At 37.9% G+C, this 15,524-nt stretch overlaps 2 protein-coding genes across 11 annotated transcripts in view; one reads left to right on the forward strand and one right to left on the reverse strand.

The window, feature by feature from the left end:
• GTF2A1L (general transcription factor IIA subunit 1 like) overlaps positions 1-15,524 on the forward strand; it is a 409,851-nt gene that overhangs the window by 329,286 nt on the left and 65,041 nt on the right. The window contains exon 9 of one of the 10 annotated variants that reach the window (XM_075595854.1): positions 13,423-13,446. The exons of 8 other annotated variants lie outside the window; for them this stretch is intronic. In XM_075595854.1, the coding sequence (XP_075451969.1) occupies positions 13,423-13,431 (9 nt within the window). In that variant the 3' untranslated portion in view covers positions 13,432-13,446. Of the gene's footprint in view, positions 1-13,422; positions 13,447-15,524 lie in introns of those variants that run through there. One more of the 10 variants, XM_075595851.1, reaches the window with a different exon arrangement.
• The window catches only part of LHCGR (luteinizing hormone/choriogonadotropin receptor), a 177,673-nt gene that overhangs the window by 61,565 nt on the left and 100,584 nt on the right, over positions 1-15,524 (reverse strand). Inside the window, exons 5-7 of the mRNA XM_075595844.1 lie at positions 15,152-15,226; positions 14,860-14,937; positions 6,271-6,339 (exon numbers count right to left, since the gene is read on the reverse strand). Coding sequence (XP_075451959.1) covers positions 6,271-6,339; positions 14,860-14,937; positions 15,152-15,226 — 222 coding nt within the window. The remainder of the gene's footprint in view (positions 1-6,270; positions 6,340-14,859; positions 14,938-15,151; positions 15,227-15,524) is intronic.

Consider the following 15,524-nt stretch of genomic DNA (forward strand, 5'->3'; position numbering starts at 1 on the left):
TTCAGATGATAAATAGACTGAAGATGGTATGGAATGCGAAAACAATTTAACCAAAACAGAAAGAGAGGCTTTAAGTCAATTAACAAAAGAAAATGAGATAATAATAAAACTGGCCGACAAGGAAGAAGGAGTTGTCAGCATGAATAGGGTGTATTCTATATAGGAGGCAGAAATAATTTTAAATTATGAAAAAACTTACATGAAGATTAAAAAAAAGATCCAACAAAACTATTTTTAGAAGATCTTATGGTTCTGCTTTTTCGAGGCAAGAATTTGGGCATTTTTAACGAGGAAGAATGTACATACCTCTGGAATGACAAACCAAAATTGCCATTGTTCTATTTCTTACATAAAATCCACAAAGACCTGCAAAATCCACCAGGAAGACCTAGCATATCAGGAACAGACTCACTAACTTCTAATTTATTGGAATATATAGACTATTTCCTTCAGAAATGTGTAATGGACCTTATATCATACTTGAAACAGAAAACTGAGGAACTAGTGGTTTTAGAACAAGTTAAATAGAATGAAGATCTGATATTACTTACATATGATGTTGCGTCACTTTACACTGTAATAGACCATGGGAGGGGCATTGAAGCATGGGGCAATATGCCTGAATCACAGGCTTCTTTTCTGTTAGAGGTAATAGAGTTTATCTTGCAGCATAACTTCTGGTTTTAAGATACATATTTCCTTGAGATGGTTGGTACAGCCATGGGGACCAGGTTTGCACCAAGTTATGCAAACTTGTTCATGGACATCTGGGTGGATGACCCCATTTGGTTCAACAACCAGTTTGGTGCGAACCTGGTCCTCTGGCATAAATACATATATACGTGATACATAGATGATGTGCTGTTCATAATGCGGTGGGATTTGGACCATCTAAATAATTGTATTCTTTATTTCAATTCTAATGATCTGAATTTGAGATTCACTTAGAAAATAAGTGAGGTGCTAGAGTTTCTGGATTTTACATTATATATTGAAAATAACAGCCCAAAAACCAGAACTTACTTACAATACTTACATACTTAAATGTAACTTTCAATGTCCTAGATGGATTTCCTGTATCCCCTTTGGATAGTTTAGAAGACTGAAAATAAACTGCTCAGAGAATACAGTGTACCCAAATGTACCCAACACTTAAAAAATGGTTCTTTGAGAGAGACTATGATAAAGAGACTATAAAATCAGTCTTGGGGAAAAAATTAGAAGTTAGATAGAAGAGTCCTTAATAATCCCATTAAAAATGGTAATGTGAAACAGGAGAAGAATCTTAAAACATCCTTCATAACTCAATATGATAAAGGTCAGAGAGATCAACTTCAGGCCCATTAAAAGTTCCATCAAAAATTGACTGAGTCAACTAAAAGGCTTTTTTTGGCTGCATGTCATATAAGGCTTGCACTTTTGACTGAAGATACAAGATTAGGTTTTAATCTAAAACATGGGATTTTTTTTTAAAATAGAACATTACATAAAGTGCAAAATAGACCACATAGTTTACTTGTTGGAATGTCCCTGTGGGTTGCAGTGTGTGAGTACACAACGACTCAGAGTATGCATATTTGAACACCTGGGGAATATAAGAAGGAAGATCTTAACCTACAATATGTCAAGACATGTTGATAGATACCACCAGGCACACCCACAGGAATTTTCCTTCAAAGGTATATAACACGTGACCCCACATTGGATGGTGGTAACTAGACTACAGACAGCCAAAAGAGAGACCTTCTGGATCCGTAAGTTACAGACTTTGGCTCCACGGAGTCTTAATGTCTACATAGACATAGGGTCCTTTATTGGCTAGTTCGATTTCCTTTTTGGCTAAGGTCACAAGGTGTCTTCAAAAATAGATACACAATTTTGTAGTTCTTATGAAAAAATGTCAAATGATATAATCATTAAAAAAATATATTGAACAGCACTCGAGGAATATATAGGCATAAAGTATGACTATGGTGCACCGGAACCTGGAGGGACCCTATTCCCTCCCAAGGGACAATACAGAACACAAAAATGGGGTACCCAGCACTCACATTAAAGAAATAAGGAAAATAACAAATATGTTATAACTAAAGCAGAGAATGTAGGAAATTCAGCGCTCGTGCTGCAGGTATATGGTTTTCTGGAAGCATTAATCCCCTTGCAGCATGTGTGCAGAGCGTCTTCCCAATGAGGTCCTAAAGCAAGGTGACCCCCAAAGGGGGACACCTTGCGATGAAAAGAAGAAAAATGCACACAATGCGCACCAGGAATTAAAATTATGTAAAATATTTATTTATAAAACAAAAGATAACTGAGGGGATCCAACCCCACCTCAGTACCTCCTGACGAAGCACGTTGTGCGAAACGCGTAGAGGTCACGACAGGTCACTCTGCGCTATGCTGACAGGCTGAGACGGCGTTTGCAGGGAGCTTGGGCGGTGGCAACATCTCTGCGGTGGCGTGGTCTGGACCCTTTACGTTCACCGCGGAACCCACTTGGGACTTCAGTGTAAGTCTCCGTCTCCGCCTTTCAGCCTAGGCAGTTGTTCAGCTACTACCTCTAGCTCAATTCTGGATATATGTATCCCCTTTTGTTGAACATTGTCTTTTTATATATTTTTGTTATGTTGTTTATAGATTTAGTTTAATTAGATACATTTTATTATTGATGTGGTTTCTGTTTATTGTAACCTTAACCCGGATCTATGGCTCATGTGTACTGAGGTGGGGTTGGATCCCCTCAGTTATCTTTTGTTTTATTAATAAATATTTTACATCATTTTAATCTCTGGTGTGCATTTTTCTTCTTATGTTATAACAAAAATTTACTGTAATATTACCACAATATGACCACACAATTTATGGTGAGTCGCGCAAAAGTCAGCAATAAGTATAACTCAAAAATATATAGGGATGTGAATAACCGCAAATGGAGTGGAAGAAAACAGGGTAAAGGAAGAGAAGGAAAAATAATAAGGAAAAGACAAGGGGAAAGGGGGGAAGGGAATAAGTCAAATAAGGGGCTCAATGTTTCGGGGCAGAATGCCCCTTCTTTTGGTCCCGTTCCCCAAGATCAAAGGGATCAAGGGTACTTCCCTTATGTCCTATATGGACAGTAACTCCCAACACCCTGAACAATCAAACACAAATACAGGCAGTCCTCGTTTTACAACGCTTCGCTTTACAACGAATGGCTTATCCAACGCTATGCAATGCATACTTATGTTAATTTTTACAACGCTAAAACGGCCTATCCAACGCGCTTACGACGCTTTGCAACGTTGTGTATGTGTATATATATATACACATTTCACATAAACAACGTTGCAAAGCATCGTAAGGGCGTGTATATATATATAATATTATACTATATAATATTATTTTATACTATATAATATATTATTTATTATGTTATATTATATATATAATACAGTATATACACTATATAATTTGTGTGTGCTGCATATCTTATAGCTTGCATAAAATATTTGGTGTATTTTAGTGTTAAAAAATGCCTTCAGGAACGGAACCTTTCATTTAAACAGTGTTCCTATGGGAAAATGTGTTTCACTTTACAACGTTTCGCTATCCAACGCCATTTTGAGTAACACATTGTGTCGGATAACCGAGGACTACCTGTACACAATATGGCAACCTATAACAGGGGTGCACAAACTGGGGGGCGCACGAGATTGTTTGCGGGGGGCATGGGGTTTACAGGAGCCCCACGCACTTCCCGAAGGCACTTAAATTAAATGCCTGGGAAGCGGCAAAGACTTCTGTCAACTAAATGAAACTGCACTTACCTTGGATCAGACGGCTTCTGGAGACTCGTCGCCATGGCAAATGACGCTGTGGGGTCATGTGCCGTCACGTTACCATGGCAAAGCGTCATCATGACGACCAGATCGCCAGAGCCGAGGTAAGGGGGGTGCGTAGAGGAGGACATCTGTTAGGGAGGCGCAGGGATAAAAGATTGCGCTCCCCTGACCTGAGTGAAAGAAAAACTTGGGCGCTCCCTTGACCTATAAGATAATACAGTGATCCAAAAGTGGATCTTTTGAAATTCTAGTTGGCAATCTGCCTACCCTTTTCTAAGCATATCTTGGTTGCTGGCATCTACCGCCCCCTAAAGCTCCTCTCCAGTCCCTGACTGATATCACCCAGTTTCATGGCTCCATTTCCTTTCTGACTGAGAAGTGTGAGCTGCTAGTTCTTGGGGATTTCAACTTCAATTGGCTTGACCCTAAAAATCACAAAATCCAGATACAACTCAAGTCACTTAACCTAACGCAACTCAAATAATGTCCCAACCCACACGGACAAACCTGAAATCTCACAACCATTCCTTGGTAGACTGGATTCTCTCCTCAAATCCCATCAGAATCCTATCCTCTGGCATCCTTCCTGACATTTTCAGTGACCATGCAATAGTGTTCTGTGTAAGGAAAATTAAATCACCCCAATCAAGCCCTAAAGTTCTCCTCACTAGAACATTTAGAAACAGTTTCTGTCTGACCTCACCAACTGCCCTTGGTACAGAATCGACTTAATTCCTGACCCTGATTCTGCGCTCAACTATTTTAAATCTGAGTTCTTAAAACTCTGTGATACCCATGCTCCACTATGCAAAATAAGAGTACGTGGGTTACAACTGACCTTATAGCACTCTACCATTTCAGAGATGCCTTGTGGAAAAGCTACAAAGTAACTGGCACTACCAAGGATTTTAATCACTACAGATGCATGCCGAACATGTGCACAAGGCAAACAAGACATGCAAAAGCACAATATTACTCTGACAATCTTCACCAGAATACACCAAATCCAGTTAACTTCTGGAAGGTTATTAACAATATATTCGAGCCTTCTAGCCATCAACAACCAAGTAATATCCCTAGGGAGGATATTACTCTGACAAACCCCACTGACATTGCAAATGCATTCAATGATTACTTTGTGGGGTGTGTTATTAACTTATTAGTGAAACGCAACCCAAATCACAAACATGAACCTCAGTCTATGAGTACCCCTGTAGCCTCACCCTCTCCCAACACTGCTCATAATTTTCAATTTGTCCCAGTATCCGAAGAGGAGGTTACGAAGGGCGCTCCTCAAATTAAAACTAAGCAGCCAATGTGGACCTGACTTACTGCAATCTAAGTTCCTAAGATTGGTGCCCCAGCCATCGCCAAACCAATTTCTTCCATAGTCAACTCTATTCTGTCTGCAGGCCATATCCCTCAGACCTGCAAAACTTCCAGAGTTGTGCCAATCTTCAAAAATGGGGATAAAAACACTGTCTCGAACTACAGGCCAATCTCTCTTCTCCCAATACAATCCAAAGTCATGGAAAATGTGTTCACTCCCAATTAAGCGATTACTATACCAAGACAAATTTCCCTAGCCAATTCCAATCTGACTTTCACCCCAAACACTCCACGGTAACTACCCTGCTAAAAGTTTGCAATGAAATTTAGTGTGGAATGGAATGGGGACTCAATGGTGCAATATTCCTAGATTTTACAAAGGCTTTTGATACTGTTGATCATGTTATCTTGCTTAAAAAGACTCCAGTGCTCTGGAATAGGGAAGCATGCTTTAAATTGGTTTCCTTCCTATCTATCAGGTAGATCCCAACATGTGTCTATCCCAGGCTCTAACTCCAACCCCTTGGATATCACATGTGGTGTCCCGCAAGACTCTTAGTGCTGGCTATACTTTATGATTATTTGACTCTGACCCAGTGGTATTATTGGCTCGTTTAGCCTGTAGCACTCTGTACATTTATCTTTGTATTATTGGCTCTTTTAGTGCTTAAGAGTTTTGAGCACTTACAGTGTGGAAACACTATTTAGCACTGTTGCTAGTACACTGTCATCATTTTGATGTACTGTATTCTACATTTGGCATTCTGCCCTAAAACGTTGTCCCCCCTTATTTGTCTTGTTTCCTCCCCTCTTTTCCCTTGTCTTTCCTCATCCTTTTCCCTTCCCTTACCTTACCCTGTTTTCTCCCACTCCATTTGCTGTTACTCACATTCCTATATATGTTTGAGTTATACTTATAGCTGACTTTTGCGAGATTCACCATAAATTGTGTGGTCATATTGTGGCAATATTACAGTGAAATGTAATTATAACATATTTATTATTTTCATTATTTCTTTCATGTGAGTGCTGGGTACCCCATTTCTGTGTTTGATAGAATCATTAAAATTTGTGAAATATCTATACTATATGGATTACTCAAAACATATTTTATACTTACAGTTGATCCAGCTTTGTTCCATTGAATGCATAGCTTTCTATGTCTTTAAATCCATTCCTGAAAAGATTCCTAAAACATATATTGTTATGAATGAATTGTATGCAGTGTCACAGTTATACTGTCAAAGCATATTGATCAAGGCATATTTTCTGTTTTTACCTTTTTCAATTGTATTACAACACTTAAAAGTTAAATTATAGTTTATTCTAGACTTATTTTAATATAGGAATAAACATGTACTTAGTTGTAACCATAAAGGATCATATAAATGAAAAAAAAAAAACAATACCAAGGTTTTTATGCCTCGTTAGGGTAGAAAAGACACCCTTATGTATAAATGAATCTGGTATAATAAATAATAACTTTATTTCTTATAGCGCTTTTCTCCCAATGGGAGTTAAAGCGAGTCACAATTACAATATAGCGCGCGGTACGCAGCACATGGGAATTTTTACAGACACAGTCCCTGCCTAGATGAGTTTACAATCTATGTTTTTGGTGCCTGAGGCACATGGACTAGCCAAGGTCACAAGGAGCTGATAACAGGAGCTAGCTAGTGGTTTCTTAATGTTTGTTACCTTTTACTGTGTACTGAAAACCATGACTATAATAAGATCTTACCAGGGTGCGATAGTTAGAGAAAAGAATAAAGGCCAGATCCACAAAGCTCTGTTAGGCTATTTATAGTAATGTTACTCACAATTATCGTAACGATACGCTTAACACCTATCCACTAAGGAGATTCCCATAACGATGACATTGAGTTAACCAGTTAAATAGTGCATCGATAACTTTGGATGGGGGATAGGCTCACTCATAGGCAAGTCAGATGCTAATGGACCATTAGCCTAACAATACAGATCCACGATACTCCATTAATGTAAGCGCAACGAAATGTTATGATAAATAGGTCACACCAAAAGTAGCCGTTAATCACAGTCAGACTAAGATTCAGACTAAATTCCATACATTCACTTTTTTTTATATTAAACGTATTTCTCTTTTGTGTTTTCTTTTGACATACACCCCGAGAGAATTTACGCTATGTTTGTGCTTTTTATAAAGTAGTACCTGTTCTGTCTCCAGAATTACAGTATCCCTTGGTTTCCTGCTTCTGCAACCTCACTTATTCTACTCCCGAGGCTTTGGATCTTTCCTCTCCCCCTGTCACTTAGTGCAGTCCTTGCTTTTTCTCTCTCGGGCTGTTTAGTTATTTACTTTGAGAGCTTGCTGCCCTCTGCATAGCTTCACCCCACTGCTCTCCCTGTGAGAGAAATTTGTTTCTTGCCTAATTTTTATTTTTATACATCCCCATAAATTTTCCCTCCATTTCTCTTCATGTTCCCACAATAAAACATCAGAAATTCAAGAAGGCTCCATTTTGCGTAGAAGTACTGTAGGAATTGAGTTAACTGCCTGTCTCAACATACTGTATTAAGCCACAGTAAGCCTGGGATAGAACAGTAAGAAATATCTCTACTAGAGGCAGGCTGGGCACAGACAACTACAGAGTGAGCAGACACACTGCACCTCAGCACAGCTGCCTAAGTGACACAGAAGCCCCTCGGATACACCCCTGTGCTACGTCCCCACAGCACAGAGAATTTGTGCTCTTATTGTGCTTTTTATAAAGTGGAACCCTAATACATTTTTGGGGTATGGCACTTAACACTTTGCATTGAAATGGTTGGGGGTGTCATACATTAATGTAGTCCAGAACTGATTTATTAAAAATAACATACATGTAGGAAATTGCTTGGTCTGCAACTTCAAACAGCTGGAACACATGTGCATTAATTGGAACACAGGTTAGATGTTTCAAATGTGCATGTGCATTATATTGGTTATCACGTCACAGCGTCATTAATGTTCCCGGTACTGCAGATATCGTTATGATACAACTTTGGGTGACGGGCACTATTTTTGCATATCATTAGCTTTGTGAATACCCATTAAACCCAGGGAAAATAACGTCTGTTACTTATTTCGGTTATCGTCACATTATTTGCCCTGATTTAACAGAGCTTTTTGGATCTGGCCCTAAGAGTCTGAAAGAAGAGGTAGGGTTTTCTTTTTATCTGATAGACTTCCTACAACTTATTGATATAGGAAGAAGCCATGTCTTTCCAGAGATATACAAATACAAAAGAGTTGTCTTTCCTACTGGGGTGATACAAATGCCTCCAGCTCAGGGAATAGATGTAGATGTATTAGGCAGAATGAAGCTAAGAAAGTAATACAATATGCAAAGGCCCACACAGAAGAGAAAATAGCATATCAGTAAAGAAATGGGAGAGAACATTTCGTATATAAGTGATAGAAGAAAAACAAAAGGAGGGATTGTAAGATTAAAAACATAACATGGGGGCCAAGAAGAGAGAGACAAATGTACTGTATACCAAATAACCTGAATATGGTCAAGACAATATGGTAGATGGGATATATCTAAGGACATTAAAATAATTTAAATGGTTTGGAAGGGAAAGTATATATATTTACAGCTGACACAAAGATCTGCAAAGGGTTAACACAGCGGTGCGCAAACTGGGGGGCGCGACCCCCAGGGGGGGTGCGAGACTGCCGACGGGGGGGCGCGGGGTTTACAGAGGCCCCGCGCGCTTCCCAAAGGCACTTAAATTAAGTGCCGGGGGAGCTGCAGGGCCTCTGTAAACCTAACTTACCGTGGCTCCGGCGGCTTCCTCCATGCGTCGCCATGGCAACGCGGCGTAAAAATGACGCTGCGAGGTCATGTGACGCCACGTTGCTATGGCAACGTGACGTCATGACACCAGAGCGCGGCTAAGTGAGGGTTGCGGGGGTGCACGGAAGTGAGGGGACCGCCAGCAGGGGGGCGCAGGGAAAAAAGTTTGCGCCCCCCTGGGTTAACACATTAGGTAGATTAGAGGAATGGCCAAGAGTATGGCAGCTACAATTTAATGCCAAGAAGTGCAAATTCATGCACTTGGGCCACAACAATGCAAATGCAGATTATAGGATTCATGGCAATATAATGTAAAGCAGTATGGAGAAAAGGGACATGGGAGTCAATATTTCAGCTGACTAAAAAGTAGACAAACATTGTAATAAAGCATTGGTGAAAGCCAGCAGGATGCTACTATAGGTTGTACTGTATGTGGTAAGGTGTTAGCAGCAAAAATAGAGAGGTAATGATAATGCCACTTTAGAGTACTGTGGTCATTAAGCTATTAAAATAGTGCAAGGAAAGACCTCCATATATGCCATTTAGATTCGAAAATAGAGGGAAGTATGATTGAAACTTTAAAATATATCAAAGGTTTTAACAAGGTACAGGAGGAACAAATGTTTCAACGAAAGTGAAGTTTACACAGAAAAAATGGGGACAAAAATTGAAGGAGGACAAACATTTATGTATGGCCAACACCATACTGTAGGTATATAAACAATGAAAACAGGATTCCCCCCAAAAGTACAAAGAAGCGCTCTACTTACAACAGTCTTTTTTCAGTCATTTCCATTTATTAAGAAACCGTGAAGAGTTCAACACGGCCCTTTCATCACGTACAAAAGTACGAACATCAGATACTTTTTTAGGCCCACCAAGGCCTTTTATAACAAAGGAAACTCGACGGGGAGGGAAACCAACGGAGGCAGAACCAAGAAAAGGACGTTCAAGGACCACTCGGTCCCAAAGACATTGATACCCAATATTTCCTCTTGTATCTTTACATCTTCTGAGTTGAAGGTACTTGAGAGGGGACTGTCACTTGTGCCTACAGTTAGAGGAAACTGTTTCCAAAGCAAGATCAATTTGTAAAGATGTGTTAGGTTGTTAAAATTACATGTTGCATTTGACTCCACAGATTCTGATATGGTTTCCAATATTGTTCCTGCGTTACAGAACTTCAGTTCATATGGTACTTTGATACAGCCTCCCCCAAAGGTAAATTGAAGAGCAAGTATGTGTCACCGGTTACAAACCGTACATTGGACACTTTTGTTAATCTGATTAGACCTGCATTTAATTAATTTAATTTGTCTAAAAATACTTATACACTGTATGACCAACTTCTCCCTGTCTGATAGAAAGATCATTTGTAGTCTTAGTAAAGATAAGTCTTTGATATTTAAACCGGCAGACAAAGGGCAGAGCTTTGGTCATTATGGATGTTATAAATATTAAAGAGAACAAACGCACAGATACCCAGCAAGCACTCAGAACCTCATATATATATATATATATATATATATATATATATATATATATATATATATATGTCAAAAGGAGTGCTACTGGGCGTGGCTAAATTTTAAAGAGGAAATTGATTCCATATTGGCTAGTACAGAAAAACATTCTTGACTCCAAATTTTCTGGTGTTTTGACTAATGGACATCCTATATGTCCAATTTTGTACCCTATATAAAAAATCCACAAACATGCTAACTGGTAGATCAGTAGTTGCTAGCTCATACTCTGCGTTTAAAGCAGCAGTTCAAGCTGCCGTTTTTAAAAGAAATATATATATATATTTTCCATTCAATATGTGCATCAATACAATCTACACACTGACAAGTGATTAGCTAAGTGGCCAATCGATCCGTTCTCCTGTGATCGATTGGTGAAGATTGGGCTCGGGGGCTCACTAAATTGCTGTCAGTGCAGCAGAAGAGGACCCATGATGCAAAGTTCTGTGTGGAAGATCATGTGACCAGGCAGTCACTATATACAGTTGGTTCACTGTTAAAAAGAGGGCAGGGCTCAAAAAGTGGTGTTCCAGAGCCTGTTACAGAAGAAGAAGGGGATGTGACATTGTAAATGGTTGGTATAGGAACAAAAAATGCTCGTTACATTATAATACATTCAAAAGATCTTGAATTTTTTTTAATGCTACAAGTATTTTCTCATAGTACAGAACTTATTTATTAAGAAAAAGACACATGTAGGATATTGCTTGAACTGCAGCTTTAAGGCAGTAACTAGATACATTGATAGGATATTGAGACCTTATGTTAACCAAATGAAATCTATTATACAGGGTACTACTCATTTTTTTTATTATTCTAAAAGATGTGGGGCATATTGATAGTGACAGTATGTTGGTCACGTTAGAAGTGGAGAGCTAAAACTAATTGATCCCTCACAGTGAGGAATTAGTAGCGGTGAATGCGCTCTTGAATCAGGCTTTTTCAAAAGATAAGAGTTTGTTTTACCTTCAGCTTCTGGAGATTATATTCCCGAAAAATGATTTCCGCTTTGAGCACTCATATTATCAGCAATGTCAAGGAACCGCCATGGGGTCCAATATTGCACCCGAGTATGCAAAATACTTTTATGAATGTTTTTGAGCATAGGTACTGTAGGCTTATAACGATCACTCACTTGCACAACATTGTACCCTATGGATGCGGTACATCAAAGAGATTTTTATTGTTTGGCATGGGTCTTTGCAGTCTTTGGTTGACTTTATTAACCGTTTGAATATGAAGCATTCCATTATTAGATTCACCCTTATGGTGGACATTTTTTTTTTAGATATAAAGGTGATCAAAGTTGAGAATGCTTTACAAAAAGTTATATATACTGTATCCTTTGTAAATACTTTGTATTTACTTATTCTGTTGCTTCCAATTTGGTTAGGAATTGTGTATGAAGACATTGGAAGATACTTGGCAGTGATCCTAAACTGTGAAATATAGTTAAGAAATTCCCACTTTTTTTCATTTCGCCAGTGAAAAAACATACGAGATTTCCTGGTCCATGCTAATCCCTGGACTGCATCTGATCCACAGAGTTTTTTTGTCAACTAGGAAATATGGGACCTTTCCATGTCTACATTGTACACATTGAAACTCAGTTACCAAGGGTGATGTTTTTCACCATAGACTGACATGTAAAAATGAATGGGTTCTACACTTGATATGGCTTTCGTTGTCCACCTACTTTAGTGGCTGTGTGGATGATTATATGGGGATAAGACCATATGTCCCATTAAAAAATGGTTATGCTTTTAGGGAATTAGGGAAGCTCATAAGAAAACTGGTGTACCTTCATTTGCGTTTCCGGTTGCTAGACATTTTTGGTTAGCGAAACACAATGGGAGTGAGCTCAAGTTCCATATTATGCATTTTGTTGGTCCCCTGAAAAGAAAGGGTAATAAAAAGGAACGTTTGCTCCAGAAGGAGAGTAGGTGGATTTTTACATTGGATACAGTAAGACCTAAATGGATGAATGAGTCCCTGGATTTGAGATGTTTTCTATGAATCAGCTATCTCCTTCTGAGACAGTCATCATGTTCTTCTTGTTTTATCCAGGTGGAGTTTTCTTTTGGGTTCTCGTTTTGTATGTAATTAGGTAATATCTTAATATTTTGGATATATCTATAGTGTTAAATGTTTATCCGTCAGTCAGTTTTTAATGTCCTTGATTGATTATTGTACCCATTACAGTTTAAATTTATTTAATTTGTTGTAGTGATTCACATTATTGTCTTTCATGTATTTACAGTTTACTCCTGGATCCACTGTGTATGTTACTCCACATTCCTGGGACTTTTATCTTTATGTGGGGTTATATTTTATTTTGAAATCCGGTTGCACTGCGCTAGGGTTACATTTTGAGCAGGCTGTTTTTCTTGTGAGCTGTGTTCCATAGTGCTCTTGTCATGGTTATTTCTGTGTTTCATTCACTTGCATTCTACTGTTGTATTCCAGTGAGGTCATTTCCTGTTTAGGGTAGACCATACTGATCATTCCAGTTTGGTGGTGCTTACTATGCTCTGCATTCCACAGATGTGTTTCACCTACACCACTTCCAGTTGTTCAATTTTATGCACAAGGATTATATTTCATGTCTTTTAATGTCTTTATATTATAATCCTCTATATAATAAGTACTTTGTTTATATTCTTATGCATTGTACACTTTTATCTTTGTATTTTCTATGATAATATGTATTATTGCCATTTCCTGTTTGGTGTTTTTGGCACCAAAAATGTACTATACTGTATACCTGTATGTGTTCTTTTGATAGACTTTTGTACCTGATGAAAGGTCTTTGCTGGACCTGAAATGTTGCATTCTCCACTGTTCTGTAATAAATGGAAATTACTGCAAATAGACTATTGTAAGTAGAGATACTTTTTGGGGCTAATCCTCTTTTCATTTTTTATATAGAGGAAGTGAAATGGAAGAACAAGAAGTGAAGCTCTAAAGAAGGAAGTAGGTGGCCACATTTCCTGAAAGACATAAGCAAAGTAAAATCTGTCCAAAAAAACCCATCTAAAACAGGCAGTGATTTGCATACAAATGTACACCCAGAAAAAAGAGAGAAGATAGATATGATAGAAATTATTCAAGGGTATTAATAAGGTACCGTATAGGAATGAAGCATTTTCCAATAAAGAATGAAATAGTAGAACAGAGAGTAATACATTAAAGCTTTGTGTGGAAGTCTGGGCAGCAAAAAGTGACATACATGGGTATCCGGGTAGAAAAACAATGCCAGGCAAATAAAGGAAGGGAATATAAATAGAGTTGGGGTGAATCCAATGGAATAATTGAGGTTTTCTTTAAGCTTTCTCTAATTCCCAATATCAATTAAAGAGAAAGTCCAAGTGGTACTTAAAAAAAAATATAAAGATATGTTTTTTGTTTTAATATATTCATCCTTATTGAAAACAAATTGCCTACGCTGCCGATCAATTGGTTTTCGCTTGATCAATCAGCAACGATCCTGCTTACCAGGGTTCACTAAATGGCTGCCGTTCAGTTCCAATCAATCCTTCAGTTAGTGTAACTTGGCAGCTACAAAGTATTCTTATATAACTTAAGTAACATTATCTATTGTTTGTATAGTTTGCATCTTAAACTGCTGGGAATACTGGCAACAAATTACCACAAACAGGAACGTGTTGCAAAGATCTTGCAGTGCGGGGGAAGTGTGCTAAAACCAGCTATAGAAATCAAAGGATGCTCAGTATCTTAAAACTCATTAAACATGGCATTACGAGTTGAATTTAAAATAAAATGTAGTAAGTAGGATATTGCATGAATTGCTCTGGAGTGCTCCTTGTGAACTGGAAACTTAGATGGCAAAATATTTGTGGCATGGACACGTTCCTCTATGGTGTCAATGCTGTTAGAAAAAAAATATACCCGTGTGTTCTAAGTCTTCAATTTTTTTTTCTTTGCTCATCAGAGATTTAAAATTGGTCACATAGCAGTTCAACAGCTTCATCTTCTGTATATGTACAATGCCAAGCAATGTAATCAAACTATTTAAATAGCAAGGAATCTGTCTAAAGGTCAGTTAAAGATAGCATGGCATTGGGCAGTGCCATGTTGTAGTTTACAGACTAGTAATATCAGGTTACAATTGTAAAATTCAGGTAAGTCCAATTGTCAAATCATGTGACTGTTTGATGCAGTTGTATTATATTTATATATGCTGTATATACAATTCTCCCCATCCTTCTTTTGCATTTCTAACTTTGTGAACAATCTTCAGTGATTCTGAAATCTCGTCTCTATTAATATCATCTGTCAATACATAATTTAATTTTTTTGGTAACTTCCTCTTGGCAAATTGTACTTGTAGGTCATTTTACTTACAATGTCAAAGGCTCATTGTTCATTTCTTGAAAAGCATTGGCTGATATTGTAGTTATACGTAAGTTATCATAAATCTCTCTGTGAAAAGAAATACATTGTTTATGATTAGTGAGAAAGCCCAGGGACTTATGCATAAAATTGAAGGGGAAAAAAAAAACATATCAAAAACATTTATCAGACATTCAAGAGCATATAAATGTTAATATATCACCTAAAAAAATAAGGAAAAGACATGAAATGACAACAGTAAAATATAAGGAAAATTCTGACTAAAATAACTTAGTTTACTTACAGAATGAAATTTAACTCCGATGAGAAGATCTTTGTGACATCTGGAAATGTTGTAATTCCTGTGTTACAAATGCTCCTACAGGACATAAAACAAAAATGTTCCTCAGTCTGCAGTTATTTTCCTACTTTCATATAATATGTTTATTCAGATAACAACATTTATTTCCCAGTAAACACAGTCAACAAAATACAGGCCAGTGGAAATGACTTGAATGGTAACAAAAACCTTAACATTTGTTCTATTGCAATAGAATAAAATACTGTACTGTATCTATTATTAAATACAAACTGAAACTTAGGCCTCTGCCAGGGTGCTGCTGAGTGGGCGGGCGCACTCACGCCGGCCGCGATGAAACACATTAATGCAATGTGTA

The sequence above is a fragment of the Ascaphus truei genome, chromosome 4 (genome assembly GCF_040206685.1).
Source record: "Ascaphus truei isolate aAscTru1 chromosome 4, aAscTru1.hap1, whole genome shotgun sequence".
Taxonomy (NCBI): domain Eukaryota; kingdom Metazoa; phylum Chordata; class Amphibia; order Anura; family Ascaphidae; genus Ascaphus; species Ascaphus truei.